The 18,659-nt window shown below is 40.8% G+C and overlaps 1 protein-coding gene across 15 annotated transcripts in view; it reads left to right on the forward strand.

The window, feature by feature from the left end:
* B3galnt1 (beta-1,3-N-acetylgalactosaminyltransferase 1 (Globoside blood group)) overlaps window positions 1-18,405 on the forward strand; it is a 34,611-nt gene extending 16,206 nt beyond the window's left edge. For 10 of the 15 annotated variants that reach the window (XM_074073875.1, XM_074073870.1, XM_074073876.1 and 7 more), the window contains 3 exons: window positions 1,095-1,165; window positions 5,085-5,182; window positions 7,643-18,405. In XM_074073875.1, the coding sequence (XP_073929976.1) occupies window positions 7,677-8,672 (996 nt within the window). In that variant the 5' untranslated portion in view covers window positions 1,095-1,165; window positions 5,085-5,182; window positions 7,643-7,676 and the 3' untranslated portion in view covers window positions 8,673-18,405. The remainder of the gene's footprint in view (window positions 1-1,094; window positions 1,166-5,084; window positions 5,183-7,642) is intronic. The other 5 variants (XM_020165502.2, XM_020165504.2, XM_020165503.2 and 2 more) reach the window with 1 other exon arrangement.
* The last annotated feature ends 254 nt before the right edge of the window (window positions 18,406-18,659 follow it).

Genomic DNA, 18,659 nt, shown 5'->3' on the forward strand with positions numbered 1-18,659 from the left:
TCACAGTTCTCTGATGTTCACACTCCTTACATAAAATGGAGTCATATTTACACATAACCTACATGCATCTTTCTGCATACTTTAAATTATCTTCACTTACACCATCTAATACTGTGTACATGCTCTGTAAATATTTGTTCTTCTCTATTATTTAGGGAATAATGACAAGTAGAAGAAACCTGTGCTTGTTCAGTACAGACACTTTTTTTCTGATATTTTTCTATCTGCAGTTGGTTGAATCTATGGATATGGAACCCATGAATGTGAAGGGCCAATGGCATTTCTTCTCTTTTTTATTAAATGAAAAGTGTCAAATGTTTTTCTTAGATCAAGATTATTAGTATTATTTGGAACACTCATATCCTTGTTTTTTGTTTGCTTGATATAGCAATTATTTAAGTGTTTTAGACCATTTTCTGTTGCTAGAACAAAATGCCTGAGGCTGGGTAATGCTTAAAGGAAAGAGATGTATTGCACTCATTGTTCTGGAAGTGCAAGAGCACATGCGTCAGTGTCTGCCCAGCTTCTCGGTAGGGTCATGTGTGCTCCATATGTGGTGGAGAAGTGTGAGGGGAAGTGGGTCCTGCAGGAGGAGCACATGTGTAGGAGGCACCAAGGAGAGGTACCAGGCTTGCTTCAGAACTACTCTCTCTCATGGGAAATACATCAGTTGTTCATGCAGTAAAGCCCCCATGATCTAATTACCCTTTAAGCATCACTAAGTTGGGAGTCCAAGCTGCAGCATGAGCTTTGGTGGAAACAAACTATATTGTAATCATAGTGCTTGGAGAGAGGTGTTAGCAGTCTCCATTAGGATTATAGATTTCTTCTTCATTTATAGCCATACTGTTCAGGTTTTGCTTTATATATTTTAATGCTCTATTTTTAGTTACATAGCTTCATGATTGATAAATTATTTTGTTGGATGCTTCCTTTTATTAGTAATGAAATCGTCTTTGTCCCTTTTAAGTGCTATTTACTTAAAGTGCTTGATGTTAATAATTAACCACAGTGGCCTTCTTTTTAATTGGCATTTTTCTGATATATGTTTTTCTGTTTCCTAATTCTTAAACATTTGAATTGTTTTGTTTTAGGTGTAAGCTTCATGAGCTATATAGGGCAGATTTTTCAGCCAGTCTGTGAGAGTGTCTGTTTTTTTAGTAAGGTAAGTTATTTACCCTAATTAATGGTACCTGTAGATTTACTTCTGCTATCTTTGGTGGTTTCTATTTGCTATGCATTTTTTCTGGTTTTTTTTTCCCCCTCTTTTCCTGCCTCCCAGCAAATAGACAGCTCGCTTTATTTTTCTCTCTCAGTTTGGAAGATATGTGCTCCATTCGTTCACTGACTGGTCACTGAAAGTCAGTATACACTTTTGTGTGTGTGCGCACGTGTGTGTGGGTTTGAACTGAGGACTGAATGCTTGCTAGGCAGGTGCTCTACCCCTTTGAGTCAGTCCCCCAGCCCTTTTTATTTTAGTTGTTTTTCAGGCAGCATCCTGCTTTTACTCAGGGCTGGCCTTAGAGCACAGTCCTTCTGCCTGTGTCTGCTGCATAGCTGGGTCACAGGCACACACCTTCATGCCCAGCTGGTTTATTGAAATGGGGGCTTGCTAAGTTTCTGTTGGGGTTGGCGTCAAACTTCATCCTCTCGAATAGCTGGGATCACAGGTATGTGCCACAACACCCAGCCTGAAGTTTAATATATCTCCTTAAGTGAATTTTCAATCAAAATGTTGAGGCTTATCAGTATCTTCTAGTTCCTCTTGAGTGTTAGCATATTTTAATTTTCCTCTGAAACATCTTTGTGCAGCTACTGTGTCGTTTTAATTTCACTTTTTTTACCACATGGAAAATTTGGTTTTCTTTTTACTCTTGTCTCTTTTTTTCATTTCTGCTGTCTCTGGTTATTGTTTTTTCCTGTCTTTTAAATCTCCTTGCTTACCTTTGCTTCTTGCATTCCATTCCTTCCTCCTGAGTTCAATTTTCTTCATATTAAAATGCATCCTTTAGTAGTACTTCGATCAAGAATTTGGGGGCTTTATAAATCCTAGTCTGAAAGTGTACTTACTTTCTAGTCTAAAATTCACTTACAAAACAGGTACAATAACACCAGCTCACCTGCCATACAAGGATTATTGGGGAAAGAAACAAGTGCCTAATATAAATTATTAGGCCTGTGTGTGTATATATGTGGCATTATTAGTAGGTAAGGTAAATCCTTTTTTATTTCTATTAGCATTCCTATATTTAGAATTTTTTAAACTCAGTCCTGTGTTAAGATAATGCATATGGAAATAATAGAGACTAATTAATAGCTAGCAGAAATGTCAGGAGTTGCGCACGATCAGGTTTTGGGAGAAGCTGGGGCAGAGTAAAACTCTGCATCACAATTGATAGCATAACTTTGAGTCGCACAGGCACAAAGGCCAGGTTCTTGGCTTTGTTTTTATTTAAAGGGGCGATAGATGAATAGTGTAGACAATCCAAATGCTAGACAAAGAGGTCTTCCAGAAACCCCAGAGAAGGTCAACCATCCACATAGTAAGACTCATCCTTCCAAATATCTTACACTGCATGTGTGGTACATGGATTTATCGATATTTATCTTTTCATCTTTCAGAAGGAATTCTGTCTTATGTAGAGTTTTGCAACTATTTTTCACTTAGTAAATATATCAAGGGAGCTTCATTGTACATTGTGAATGAAGATGTGCTGTTGTATGGATGTATCAGAATTTTGTTTAAACAATTCCCTATTGATAGACTTTTAAATCATAGTTTTCCATGTAATAAACAATGCACAGATTCCTGATTATTTCTTTTGGACAAATTGCTAGCAGTGATCCAGCAATCCCGCTTCTAAGTATATCCAAAGGAAAAGATATACCTGCCTGCTTCCTTATTGTAGAACTATTCACGATAGCCATGCTATTGGATTCAGTGAAATGTCCATTGATAGATAATGGGTAAAAATGTGTGCTACTCATATTCAGTAACATTATTCAACCATAAGAGATAAAATCCTGCCATTTGATGCAACATGAAGGGATCTGGAGGACATTATTTTAGGTGAAATAAGCCAGGCACAGAAAGACAAACACTGTGTGTTGTCAGTCATTATTAGAAGCTACAGGGTTGATCACATAGACGTACAGCAGGAGTTAGGAACGGTAGGAGGGAAGGGGAGAGAAAGATGGTGGATAACTGGTACTTAAATACAATTAGAGGAGGGGAAGTAGTTCCAATGTCATTTTGCCTACAGTGAGTGTAGTTTATAGGAATTATACATTTCTAAATAACTAATAGAAGAATTTGATAGTTCCCAACTTATAGAAATGGTTTGAGCAGGTCAGAATGATATTTGCCCTGACCAGATCATTACACTCCTATATATGTATTAAATTTCAACACTGCATGCCATAAATGAGTGCAGGTATTATATGTCAATGAAAACATTTAAAGCTTTTTATAAACATTTTTAAGTTTCCCTCTGGAGAGTACATGAGAATACCGGCAGGAATGTTTTTTCCCTCACACATACTATGTACCATTACTTGTTTTTTTTTTTCATTTACTGGTTTGAGTTTTTGGTAGAATATCTCTCTGCTTGTGAGTTTGAACATCATATTAGTCACCTTTTCATCTTTATGACAAAATACTGGAGACAATTAGCTTTTTAGGAGAGCAGATTTTTAAGAGAGCAGATTTATTTTGGTTCACGGTTTCAGAGGTTCAGTCTATGGTTGGTTGACTGTCTCTGCTGGACCTTGTGGCAGCATAGTACATCATGGTGGGAGCACATGGTACAGGAGCATAGCTGCTGGGAAGCAAAAAGAAAGACAGGAAGGGGTGGAGTCCCACTATCCTCTTCAAGGGTATACTCCCAGGGACCTAACTTCCTTCCTCTAGGCCCCACCTACTACAGCAAAGATTTCACCACTTCCCAGAAGCACCATGGGCTTTTGGGAGGTATTCAAGGTCTAAACTGATGCAAACCCCTTTTCTTGTTTTAATGACCATTTGTGAGATTTTGAGAATTTTTATTTTGGCCATTTATTCTCATCAGTGTTCATCTGTAAGAACTTGTGTTTTTTTATTAAGCTTCTTTGTCATAAATAGATCAGGCATTTTTCCCAAGGTTTTTTTTTTTTTTTTTAGTTTTCACCCTCATTTGCATTCACTTTTCAACTTTATGAATTTTTTGAAATATTTGATCAAAATTTCCTTTATGGTTCTGAGTTGCTTTCTTACAGTGGAGTAATTGAAACGTCTTCCATTTCAAGATTATTAAAATGTTCATCCATATTTTCTTTTGTTTTTTTTATGTTTGCTTTTCTTCCATTTGTGAGGCTTTAATCCCTAGAGACTATTTTTGTGGTATAAGGACTGATGCATGTCAGTGCCTCTGTGTTTCTCATGACCTCCTGTAGTTTGTAAACTTGATCAGTGAAAAACATCAGGCTATGAGAGATTTAATTGTGGTAGGAAGTGAATTGTGCCCAATCCTTTTCAGTTTGTTAGCATATAATAAGTATTCACGAGTGGAGATGGGTTGGGGGGTCAGGAGTGGTCAGGTCAGTGGTGATTGGCATTTGCACCTCTTGGCTGAGTTCTGTGAAGGTGTGTGGAATAGAGAATTAAGAAAGTTGATACTGGCAGAAAATCTCTGTAGTTTTCTGTTTATCTTCCCTTAGTGACCCAGGTTCTTTATCAAGAGAAGTGGATCTGTAATAGGGTGACAGGACACAAGGGTGCTGAGAAGACTTAGGGTGTGTGTATTGTTTTTTTCTTCCATTTCTGGGAATCAAACATAGGGCTCATGCAATGTAAGCTACCCCTGAGCTATAAGCCTTAGAGATATGTTTTGAGTCTATACTATTTTTTTTAGTATGAAGTGTCCTTTTTCTAATAATGTCATAAACTATAAATTGTGTGGACAAGCAGTGCTTTTAGAACTTTTATTTCAACATATGTTCTTATTTCAGAAAGTAGTGGAGAGTATAGAGATTTTTCCTTTCCTCTCTCTGACTCATTTCCCCCGACTTATAGGTAAATGCTATTAATATTCTTTCATATTTTACAGAAATTTCAAGCATCATTTTTGATAACTACATCTGGTGAATGTTCACTTCGTAAAACTGAAGGTCTTCCACTCAAAAGAAAGAAATCAAAAAGAAGGAGGTAAGAAATAGAAATAGATTTATAATTTTGGCATGCACTTTTCTTATTTTTCTTCACATAGTGAGAATTCATCAAGATTCTTTCTTTTCAATAATCATTTTTGTCAAGAAAGATAAATTTGGAGAACTCAAATAGAATGGATCAGATGCCAAGGGTGGAACTACAGGTAAAAACGGGCTCTGTTTGATGTGTACCTGCCACGCCTAGTCTGTGTTAGGCATTGCGAGCTTTGTTTGTGTTACTGTTCATTTGCACTGTGTTGATGTGTTCGGTGTGTGAGGTAGGAAACCAGAGCTCCAGGAGATTCGTAATGTGCCCTCTCACCCTGGTTCTTATGGGACAGAACCAGCAGAGTATGAACTCTGGTCTTTCTGCCTTTAGAGCCACCTGTTTGTATGTGACCAGAAGTCTGTTCTGATCAGTCCTTTAAAGAACTTTCCGTACTTTGGGACTATATAGTTTTTCCCTTTTTTGCTTCTGTTTCATTTTCTTCATTGTTCCATACACAGTAGACACCATAACCATTATCACAATTTCACATTTAGAAACCACAGCTTGTAGAATGTATAAAAAATTGACTTTTATAATAAGGTGTGCTGTTGAAGTTCTTCCCATGAAGAGTAGCCCATGTCCTGTTATAAATGCCCTTTACCCAGGATGCTTGCCTTAGATTTGTGTGAAATTTGTTACAGTATGCTTATTTGTTAGAACAAGGCATGAAATTGCCACCTGACAACTATTGTGATAAATGTACAATTTGGCTGAGATGCACAGTTTCCAGTAGGCAAGTGAAAAGAAAATGTATAAAAGTAGTTTTTATTTCTTTCATCAGTTTCATTCTAGAACTATTCTGTCACAGGTTTTTTTCAGTGGACTATATATGGCTAATAAGACTGTAGAAGAGGGTGAGTGGTGATTGGACAGACCTATACTGTATTCTCTTGCATATGTAAATAGCTTTCAGTGTCCATTTTAGTGCTGTGATGGGCCTCCCTCTCTCTTGTACTTTGGTGAGAACAATTGTCTTTGCCAACAAGGTTAGAGAATAGAAGTATAGAGGCAAGGTGCATATACAGGAAACAAAACTGGAGAGAGTTTTATCCCATCTCATTGTGTGACTTAAAATAGAAGAACCATTGGAGATACATAAGTAATCAGGATAGGTGAATATAGCCAGATGGAAAGGAGTCTTGAGATTTGGTCATTTTTATATGTATTAAGAGACAGGAATTGCGTGTTCAAAACCCCTAAGGATAACCCACGGTAGAACCCTTGGTAGACCAGTCTTCCTATAATGACTTTACTGTTCACCCTCCCAGATGACTGTGGGTGACAGGCACCTGTCAGCAGCCATCTCAGCCCATTCTTCTCATGTTGTTGATCTATCCCTTATTCTGAAGTTTCTAAGCATTTGTTATAAAGTCTCTACTGTACCCTCGTGCTATGTTTGCACATTGCTTTGGGATTCTTTTTTTCTTCCCATCTTCTTCCTTTGGTACTAAGTAGTGTGTTGCTGTGGAAGATATCCAATGAACACTCATGCATGAATGTCCTTAGACTGTCTAGGCCTGTGTCAAGGTACCAGGAAAACCCTGTGGTATCTGGGGCAGAGCTGAAATCTCATTGTTACCCACAGAAGGAAGGTACTGGGTCACATATCTGTTTTCTTTTCTCAACTGGAGGTTCTTGGTAAAAGCAAGTATTCTAGAAGGTTCCCTCCTGTGATTCTGACCTGGTATATGATTTTTGGATATGCCAGAATAGGAGATGTGAAAACTCAGTACCACAGACTGGCATTTAATTTAAGCACTTACTATCCAGACTAGGAATTTAGTTCAGCCAATGAGGTGAAAAGGGTGCAAACTAAATCTATTTCTCGTCTGAGTGTGTCAGACCAGAGGTGTGTCTAGAGGTGTCACTTTCTTTATCTTACCTTACATCTGTAGCCACCACAGGTAATTACTTCTACTGGGTTTTTCTTTTCCCAGCTAGAATCATCTTACACTCTGGGTTTATTTGAACATGGTGCTAGTAATACCTTCTTGCATTCAATCTTTTCATTTTCCATAGTAATAAAAAGGAGAATAAACATGCTTTTGTTTGCTTTTAATTATAGATTTATTTTTTAAGCCACCCATCTCTTTGTGTCCTTCCAGGCATCTAGGAAGAAGCCATATTTCATAACAGCTATTTGTATAGAATAAGAAATATTTATATCAAAATAATTAAAAGGTATGTGTGAACCTTGGTCTTGATGTAAAAGCTAAAATATATTTTTGGCTGTTGGTATCCATTTGCTTATGGTTAAATGAAGGTATGTAGGGTTCAGGTCAAGGTGTTTGGTTTTGCTTTGAAGCATTTTTTCTCCTGCTCTTTCTCCTTGAGTAGGTAATCAGGTATCAGTTGAGACGATGTTTGGGGGTGGTAGAATGCTAACCCTGCCTTTCATAAATCTTCCAGAACCTGTGCCTTCTGTGCTTCCTAGCTGCCGTGGATGGCTCTGGCTCTGTTGACTGCCCTTCCCAGTAGGATGTCACTGAGATCCCTCAAATGGAGCCTCCTGCTGCTGTCGCTCCTGAGTTTCCTTGTGATGTGGTACCTCAGCCTTCCCCACTACAATGTGATAGAACGGGTCAACTGGATGTACTTTTATGAGTATGAGCCAATTTACAGACAAGACTTTCGCTTCACACTTCGAGAGCATTCAAACTGCTCTCATCAAAACCCATTTCTGGTCATCCTGGTGACCTCCCACCCCTCAGATGTAAAAGCCAGACAAGCCATTAGAGTTACATGGGGTGAAAAAAAGTCTTGGTGGGGATATGAGGTTCTTACATTTTTCTTATTAGGCCAACAAGCTGAAAGGGAAGACAAAATGTTAGCATTGTCTTTAGAGGATGAACATCTTCTTTATGGCGACATAATACGACAGGACTTTTTAGACACATATAATAATCTGACTTTGAAAACCATTATGGCATTCAGGTGGGTGACTGAGTTCTGCCCCAATGCCAAGTACGTCATGAAGACAGACACTGATGTTTTCATCAATACTGGCAATTTAGTGAAGTACCTTTTAAATTTAAACCACTCAGAGAGATTTTTCACAGGCTATCCTCTAATTGACAATTATTCCTATAGAGGGTTTTACCAAAAAGCTCATATTTCATACCAGGAGTACCCTTTCAAGGTGTTCCCTCCCTACTGCAGTGGGTTGGGTTACATAATGTCCAGAGATTTGGTGCCAAGGATCTATGAAATGATGAGTCACGTAAAACCCATCAAGTTTGAAGATGTGTATGTTGGCATATGCTTGAATTTGTTAAAAGTGGACATTCATATTCCAGAAGACACGAACCTTTTCTTTTTATTTAGAATCCATCTGGATGTCTGCCAGCTCAGACGTGTGATTGCAGCCCATGGCTTTTCTTCCAAGGAGATCATCACATTTTGGCAAGTTATGCTCAGAAACACCACATGCCATTATTAATTTCACACTCGACCAAAAGCCTAGAGGACAGGATGCCTTGTAGAAAGTGCTAATGTTGGTGCCATGGAAAACTCAGGGAAAGCCAGAGTGCTGGCTTGCCCTGGGCCGAAATTCATGGAGAACCTGTAGACCTGAGGCTGGAGGTCTACACTTTACTAGTGATTTTTTTTTTTTTGACAAAATTTCAAGTCAGTCCTTTAAAGAGGAATTAAACATAAAGGAATCAGAGATTTTTAATAATAAAATTAATAGAACCAAACAATTTGAATATGTGTTTCCAAAGACTAGAATTTCTTAAAATATTTCCCTGAGTGACAAGCTCACTAGTCCATAACAAGAAGCAATGTGGAGTTCTACTTATAGAACAGTTTACTTACATAAGGGTTGAGTGTGTCTTACATGGATTATCAATTAAATAAATATATACAGTTCTATGGGAAAAACTTTGTTGAAGTTATACTGAACCAAATTTCATCTGTTTTTGGTCACTGCGAAGGTAGTTCAAAGTGTTGCAGTATTTCAGAGTTACCAATTGTTATTTAATGTTACTTCAAACTTCCTGGGTGTTTAAATGTTCTGGTGGTTTCAGTGTGTATAACTAGGATAGCAAATCGCTTTTTATGTATGAACTTTGTTCCGGTTACTTCACTGATCAGGTTATTATTGACAGCCCCATGAATGTGAAGTCCTTACTGAGTATTGGTAATCTCTTGGACTTTGTTGAATATTTTATTATGGTAGTTTAGAAAAGAATTAAAACAATAAAATCTGAGTTATTGTCTTGTTTTAAAAAGTATAGTCCCCATTGCTTTTATATGTCACTTCATCTGTCTCATATTTCCACCTGGAACTTAGGAATAGTATAGAATGATAGGCAGTATATTTCCTTTTGGAAAGGACTCTGAAGGCACAGAAGTCCAGAATGTTATAAAAACAATGTCATATTCCAGTATTTGAATTGGAAAGAGAAGATGGAAGATCCAGATTGCCTTGTTAATCTACCCCATGTGTTTTCTCATTAACAATCAATTTGTGAATAAACAGGAAAAAAAAGCAAAAAAACCCCTGCTGCTACTGTTCTTACTTTGTCATCAGGATGAAAGCCCTGCCATGGAGTCTGAAGTCAAGTCTGATTAAATCTCACGTGCTTTAATCGAAGTGGAGATACATCCTTTGTTGCCCCTGTATTTCTGGGATTGTACAATTTTCTGTTAGCGTTGATGTGGAAGAAACAATTCCTTTTTTCTTAATTGTATGATAGGTAAAGATCAAATCCTTTGGCAGGAAGTATAAACTTGAAAGGCTGTAGGCAGCTTTGTAATATTCATATATTTATACTTCTATATGAAAATCCTAACTTCAATAGAAACTGCTGTCATTGTGTGCTTCTCTGTAGAAGGAGGCTTTTTCTTTTACCCCAGGCCCAACGGACCAGAACCACTTAGATAAAATCAATTGAATGAAATACTCTATGGAATCAATCTGTGTACTGGCTATCCCCTTACATAGAGAAGTCACTTTGTTTAAGACAGATGGTGATGGTGGTGGTTAATATGATTAGATTTGTTTAGTTTTATAGAAGATTTATATTGATGTTTGTGAAGCTGACTCAAAGGATTTTTTTTTTCTTTTTGGTCGTTCTGAGGATTGAACCCAAGGTCATAGGATGCATAATGCATCCTAAGCAAGCACTCTTATCACTTGAATCATGCCCCCAGCCCTCAAAGGATTTTTAGAGAGAACTTTCTAAATAAAAAATAACTTCCTTTCACTCTAAGAAAAGACCCAGGAAAACCAGACCCAAAGTTGTAAAGATTATTCCTTTCAAACTAAAGATTCCCTCTTAAAAGATTTGTAAAAACAACTATGAAAATGCTTGTGTTGTTATATTTTTGTTTTTAACTGCATGGTTTGTGACCTTTCAGGTGGTAAATAGTAGTCAACTGTGTTGGTAAAATCATAACCTCTGGTCAACAGCTTTTTAAACTTCAGCTCATACAACAAAGTTTAACTCTGGAACTTACCTTCAAGCTATCCATACCACATCCCTGCTATCCTGTGCTCTTACACACTTTCTGCTTCACTCATTTACTTTGCTTGTCCATAAGCATTGAGTTTGTGACCCTTAGCACATTAGTGAGCTTTTCTTAGATTATGTTGCAGTGACTCCCATGTCTTGGAGGATGGAAGACAACTGTGTTTTCTTTAAAGTTGTGTTGCATTTTGCTGGTTACTAGCAATTGGCTGAGTCCCTGCTCCAAGTGTCTTCTCTTCAGGACACAGGGCAATAGGCAGCCCCTGTCTAGAATACACCATTCTTACAGAGGAAGGGAAAAGTACAGATTGGAAATATAGTGTCATATACATCCACTGGCCAAACCAAGTCCCATGCCAAGCCCAGTATCAGCCCAGTAGAGAAGCATGCCCCTCTCATGGTAAGTGATTAACGTCATGGTGCAGCATCCAGGGCTGTATTCTTCCATGGAATGGAGAATGAATGTTGGGTGTGGCACTGTAATCTGCCATACCTACTGTGTGAAAAAGAGAGGGAACTCCGGGCCTATGGTTCTGTTAGGGTTTGGATCATGAGTGTCCTCCAAAGGCCCTATGCTAAAGGATTAGTTGCCAGACTGGTGCTGTTGGGAGATGGTGAAACTTTTGGGAGGTGAGCCTTAGGGGGAGGAATTTAGGTCAGTAGCATACTCTTGAAAAGACACTGGGATTCCAGCCCCTTCCCTCTCTCTTTGCTTCCTGGCTCCCAGGAAGGCAGTACCACAGGCCCAAAGTAACCAGGCCTAGTGACCGTGGACTGAAACCTCTGAAACCATGCGCTGAAATAAGCCTTTCTTCCTTTAAATTTATTATTTCAGGTATTTTGTCACAGTGATGGAAAACTAACACAGGTTCTGAGGCTAGCTCAAGTTGATCAGAGTTCTTCCATCTCACCTGAAATTTGTGCTCTGGGCTTTTGGCCCTTCCCTGACAGATCTGCTTTCTCGCTGACCTCCTTAATCTCTCCTTGGCTCTACCCTAAATAGTCAGCACTATCGTGCTCCCACCAACTCCCCAGATGCAGAGCAGCCAGAGCTGAGCTGTTTGTAACAGTGAAGTACCTAGCATGAGATATGGATGAAACCCTTTGTCTTGAGGTCAGGGAGGCAGTGATTGCAGTACGGAGAGAGGGCCAGGAAAGGGCCAATTCTTGAGGGGGGAGAAGGTGAACACAGGAAATGTGGCAAACCCATGCTGCTATCTTTGGATTCTTCTGTCCTTAAATCCACTGGGACTTAATCTGCTTTCTGTTAAACCAATTCATCTGGATTTTTTGTTTGTTTGTTTTTTTGGTGGGACTGGGTTTTGAACTCAGGGCTCAGCACTTGCAAAGCTGTTGTTCAAAAGCATATGTACTATTGCTTGAGCCACACGTCCAGTCCATTTTTGCTCTGGTTATTTTGAAGATGGAGTCTGGTGAACTACTTGCCTTGGCTGACTTGGAACCTTGATCCTCTTGATCTCAGCTTCCCAAGTAGCTAGGATTACAGGCATGAGCCACTGTCACTGGGCTTTCTTCTTGACTTGTTTTGTTGCCAAAAGCAACTCTCATTGGGACTCCTTCATACTCTCCATCGGTTCCCTGATTATCCCACATGTGGTTAATATGGGAGCAGACCTTTAAGGAGCCCATCTGCTGATGTTTATAAAAAGTTGTAGGTTTTTTGTTGTTCTGAGGCTAAATTTATTTAAAATTAAAAGTTGAGAGGTATATAAAATGATCTGAGGTGTGCCCAGATGCCTCCAAACTCTTGATTCTCTTTCATCAATATCTAAATAGCCTAGTTTGCAGCCCCATGTTCTACATAGTCAGAAGTTCACCTTGCCGTGCTCCAAAAATTCCAGAGTAGGGAAGTGGTTTATGAGTCTCACAAGTTAGACATGCCACGCCTGCCTCTTCACTGTGGCCTTTCCTGATTGTGGCCCTCACAGCCTGTGGCTATGTCATCTCTTCCCATACTTCTCATAGCTGATGCCACTGTGAACATAAAGTAATAACTGCTTTAGAGGAAATGAAAGAGTTTATTCTGTACCACACATGGGGACCCAGGAAGTAGATTCTGGTCACCTTGAATCACATGTTCTGCCACTGAAGGGGTCACATAAGCTTTTATAGCCACAAAACAGAGAAGGTTATAAATCAGTGCATTTCCCAAATGCATTGGTGGGAGCATTAGGTCAGCAGGCTACAGAAAGGTGAGGGGCCTTAGTATGGGTTTTAGATATCCTAGCATTCTTGGCCTTAGGGTTGGTGGAGAGAACAGGTCTGCTAAGCTTAGCGATATGTTTTAAGAGTTTTACCTAATAGTCACGAGGATGTTAGGTTAGATACAGAGGTTGAAAGTAAAGGGTTGTTAAAGGTAATTTTGGTTCTGGACCTGTAACTCCATCTCTACAATGTCCTGCTCAACTGATGTCCGGCTCAGCTGAGGTCAGTCTTTTGAGTCTTCCATATAGATGAACTTGTTCAGTCTTACATGCGCACTTGTATTTCCCTCCAAAGCCTCACTAACACAGAGATCACGTCGCTATGAATTTCAGAAGTTCACATAGCTTGAGAGCGGTAAAGAATATGGAGGTAAAGGTATCTAAATTCAAGATCTGACACTGCTGCTCCTAACCACTTGCCAGTCATTTCTTATTCTTGAAGGACAGTACCCAGTGTTTCTTCGTGTAGTTCCCACCCTCACTGGTTCTGAGCAAGCCCCTTGTAATCAACTAACTGTGACAGGAGAGACACTGCATGACCCTCCAAGGCCAGGTCAAAGAAGCCTTTAGTTGCCTCTGCTCTGGTGCCGAGGCACTGCCTGGGGAGGAGCTGGCCAGCACTTGTGGAGAGGTCATGTGGAGAGAAAGATGTATTAACACTCCTGCCCAGCCAGCTGTGGCATCAGATGACAGTGAAGGACTCATTTTGGGGCCTGCAGACAACTCCAGACAACATAGGACCTCAATTGAGGACCTCCCAGTCAATCCTTGTGAGCTCACAGAATCTGAAGAAATCATAAATTTTGCTTTAGGCTACCAAGTTTGGGACGGTCTGTATATGTAGTTAATTAAAGCCTTTCTCATCAGGGATGTATCGCCAGCTCTCCATAGGCCCCAGGCCAAGCCTTGTCTTCTTACTGCTGGTCCCTTCTCCACACTTGCAGACCCTTTTCCCCTGCTAGATGTCATCAAGGAATAATTTCCCCAAATTCTCCAGGTTAGCCCTGTGAGACTGTGAGAATGGCACTCACATTGTTGTGGGAAGAATAATGGACCAGTGAGAATGAGACTCAAACCCAGGTGGTTGGAGGAAAGGAAGATTTATTATGCTAGCCGGCCAGCACCCTGGATCTCTCCAAAAATGGCACCTGCCCCGCAGCTCAAGGCTACAGGGTTTTTATGCCTCAGAATGCAGAAGCAAGTAAGCGGGAAGGACAAAAGCAGATGTGGTGGTTAGCCTCTTGCTAGGAGGTTACAACTTACCACACTACCTCAGGGTTTCAGCATACCACACTACACATCTGTGAAACCGGGGCCTGGCCAGGGGAGCGAGCTTACCTTCAGATCTTTCCCCTGGGTTTCTTTATCAACATTCTTCCAGAGAAAAGCCCATTCAAGCCCTTTCCCGGACAGAACAACTTCTCTGAATATAAGCGTTGCCATTCTAAAAGGCTGCAGCTGCTGACGGACAGTGTTAAATGCTGCTCTACCCCCTGGCTACATAGGCAGAAACCACAGAAACGGGCAGGGTGAAAGCCTACCAAAATGTTAAACCAGAATTGCCTTTTGGATGGTTTCCTGCTTTTACAGTCTTTTTACTACTTCATTCTCAACATATGGGGATAAAACATTTTTATAACAAAATGATCTGACGCATTTAGGAAAAGGTAGAAAGCAGAGTGGGAGAATGTCATTGAGGCAGGCTGGTGCAGGGACAGGTCAGGTGCTGTGCCTGCCTGCTGCTGGCCCCGTCCTGGGCACCCTCCCTCCTGCTTTCAGATGCAACACAGTTTCAGCCTTTTTCACTGCTAGGGCTTTGGCATGTGAACCAGTCCCAGCCAGTGAGACCCCTCTAGAGATGTCAGCTGGTGGGCTCCTGGGGGCTGTCCTCCCTAATTAAGAAGACAAAGGAGAAAGACTTTCTCTTTGGCCACGTGAAGTTTGCAGTGGTGGGATCTGCAGCCCTGTGGATCCCAGGAGGAAAGCAGCCTAAAAGTCTGGGCAGTGTCTGAGGTGCTGAGCCTCGTCCTCTGCAATAGTGCTGAGACACCAAACCAACCCTGAGTCCAAGCATATGTGTAGTTACACTCTGGTGAGCCGAGTGGTCTGTCACCCACAGAGAGCATCCTTACTGTAGGGACATAAGCAGCAGTTCCCCCTCCACCAGGGCAGATGTGCAGAGAAGTCAGAACCAATTTCTTGTGTGGCAGAGAGAAATCAGTTGTTTTGTGACCGGAGCTCTGAGAATCTGCATAGACTCCCTGGAGGATGGAGCCCAGGCTGGGGAGCAGTCAGCCCCCGCTGACACTGGAAATGGAGGCAATAGAAAAGGCTCCTCCACTCACACCTCTGCATGACTGCCGCCATGCCAGGTGGGCAAGAGCTGCAGTTCTATCTGCTGAGAGCAGGGAGGTAAAACACAGATGTGGGCTGTAGGCCAGAGGTCTCTCACCAGCAGGGTCATCACAGTAGCAACAATAAGAGAGGCCAGGGTCCCATTTGCTTGCCTTGTACCATTTACTCACTGGGTGTTACTGGGGAACGTTTTGTGGCCCGAGAGGAGTAATGTGTACTCCGCCCTCTTTTTGGGGGGCAGTAGTGGGGTTTGAACTTAGAGCCTTGTGCTTGCTAGGCAGGCACTCTAGTACTTGAGCCATGCCCCCAGTACATTCTGCCTTCCTCACAGAGAAGCTGGAGGGGGCTTGTGGTCAACTCACGATGAAATGACAGCACTCAGACACAGGTCACACAGTTTATCCCTTCCCTCAAGGCTACTGTAATCTACTTATTCAAAGAAGTTTCCCAGGGTTTCAAGACAAGAAAAGCTGTCTTGAAACAGCTTTTGAAAAGCTGTAAATGGAGGTTAATTTGGTGTTCAAAGGTTGAGTGACAATCAATTTTATCTTACAACTCGGTGAACTGTAGGATGAGGAAAGTAATTTAACTTCACTTTTGTTATTGGGCCTCTCTCTCTCTCTATATATATCTTTAATTTTTTTGCACACTGTTTTTTTTTTCTCTCCTTCAATAAACCTTAACATATGTTAGCTTTTGCAGTTCTGTTAACAAACACCTGAGAGAACAACTTAAAGGAGGATTTATTTTGGCTCATGGTTTCAGAGATTTCAGTCCACGTTCTTGGCTCTTTTGTTGCTGGACCTATGTGGTTGGCAGAAGACTCTGGCAGCAGGAGCATGTGGAAGAGGTGAACAGGAAGCAGAAAGAGAGACAGAGACAGAAAGTGACCGGGGACAAGATATCCCCGGGACCCATCCCCAGGCCCATCCCCAGGGACCTAGTTCCTCCAGTTTGGCCCCACCTCCAGAACCCTAGTTCTTTCTCTAGCTGGGGACCAAGTGCTCAATGCATGAGCCCATGGGCCCATTTTATATTCAAACCAAACAACACCTAAACAAAACACATTTAAAAAAGAACATTTTATATGTAGAAATGAATGGTATATTTCTCAGCCTTTAATTTAAAAGCAAGTGTTGTGGACAATTATTGCTTTATTTACCAAACAATCTCCTTTTCTAGAAAGGTCCACTTCTGAGAGTTGTCTTAGCTATGAACTAGTATGAGTTGCTATGTTGGTAAGCCATGAAAAGTGTCCTCCCAAGATCCCAGAGCCATGGCGGCCTCTCACTGGTCCCGCTCAAAGAACTTAGAATTAAGTGTTACAATTAAGACCTAGGCTAAGTCTGAGCATTCTCTCAAACTAAGGAAATATAAATCTGGAAAATTTTGGTATTAGCTGTATTTTAAAAATAGACTTTAATTTTTAGAGCACAAGAGGGCTGGGGGCATGGCTAATGTGGTAGCATGCTAGTGAGGCCCTGAGTTCAAACCCCAAAAGCATAAACCCTACCCCCCCCCAAACACTAAAAATTAGTTTGCAGGGGGGCCAGACAGGGAGGTTATTTGTTCAAGACAGTCATTGAAAATCTGAGACGTTTTCCAAGCCGCTCTAAATGCTGGAACTCAGCTTCCCAATTCTGCCTCCCTGTGACTTTTGTCAGCACTTGGTTTTAAGCTTATTTAGGCTGGATCTGCAGTAGGCCTTAATCTAGAGCATGGTTCTCTCTCCAAGGCACAGCCTTCCCAGGTGTCTCAGCTGGTGTATGGTTAACGTGTCATGAAGTCTCTCCACTCAGCTTGGCTCAGAACTTCAGATTCCTGAGCAGTGCTCAACCTCTAGCATTTCTATTCTGCTCCCACTCCCATAGCAGGTACTTCCTGTTAAGCAGATGCACCCTGAGCGCATGCAGCCAAGCCCTCAGCAAGGAGCACGAGGGACCCACACATGCACCTTTGAAATGCCCCTCTGTACAGCTCTCTCAGATTCTAGCTGCATCATTTGCCCAGCTCTGACTTCCATATCCTCTGTTCAGCTTTGCGTGGACTCCAGCTTGCTGTGCCATGATCAGGAAGCTGTCCCAACATAGGGAGCTGAGGTGATCAGGGGACAACTTGTGATCCCTTCTGTCAATGACTGCTGTCCTGCACTGCCTGAAAACAGTTGCTTTATGTTCTTTGACCGGTTTTGTAGTTGCTTATAGGGCTTGGACTAGTATAATATTAATCGAGCCATCATAGCTAGAGGAGGAAAGGAAGATTTGCAGACTTCTTGAGAGTTTGTGAGTCTTGGGTGTGGGCTGTTCCCGAGGCCTCCCTGAGATACCCAAACCCTTGGATCTCACGAGGCACCTCCAAGTTCTTACAGTCCTCTTTTCTGCTTAAGCTACTGAGAGAGAGAATGAGAATAACATCAGTTTAAGTGAAGGTGGAATATACGGCTCTTGATTCCTATTTCTTTGGATCTGTGACTGGTGTTGGAGTCCATAATCTTTATTCTAATCCAAATGCCAAAATCTCTAATCACATTTCTCATTTTTGTGTTATAAATTTTCTAACCTAGATAAAGAGATTAGAATTTGAGGGATACAGCTTCCATTCTGAAAATCAAATATTATTATTACTACTATTACTGCTTTTTTGTTTTGTTTTGTGGCGGGGTCTCTGTGCAGCCCAGGCTCAAATTTGTGGTCTGTCTCTGCCTCCTGAATGCTAGGATTACAGGCATGTACCACCATGCCCAGCTCAAGTATTATTTCTAATGAAAAGGAGGAAAATAATCAAAGACCATATTGTTCTTCACTATTATACTCAGTTCCAAATTCAGCAATCTGATAATTGACTTTTATTGTTCTTTATCAAGATTCCATCCCTATTCATATGTGAGCATTTCATCTTTGGAATACCTAAAAACAGGACTGCATGTGTGCATGTGTATGTGTACAAATACCTCTGTTTCACTCTGTCTCCAAATCTACAGTTTGTTCCTGCATCATGCAAAACCTTTTTAGATGGCTATTCAGAAATTTTCTCAAAGCCGTGTTGCTGGAGTCTACATATATGTATAGCTAATCAACCCTTATCACCTAATATTGATAATAAAGCTTGGCAAAAGTTGTGTGATGTTAACAATGAATAGCATATATTTGTGTACATTTTTTTTTTTTTACAATTACCTCTTTTGAACCAAAGTCAGGCTTAATCCTGCTCCAGACAAAAGCATCAAAGTCTCACTATCTGCCATCTCTGGCTTCTAACAGGTTTAGGTTTTATCCCCTGCCCGTGAACTGGTTTCTGCTTCTAGATAAAACCCCAAATCAACAATTCCTCCAACTCAATTCTACAGTGGACAATAGAATGGAGAAAGTCGTT

The sequence above is a fragment of the Castor canadensis genome, chromosome 5, assembly GCF_047511655.1.
Source record: "Castor canadensis chromosome 5, mCasCan1.hap1v2, whole genome shotgun sequence".
Classification (NCBI taxonomy): domain Eukaryota; kingdom Metazoa; phylum Chordata; class Mammalia; order Rodentia; family Castoridae; genus Castor; species Castor canadensis.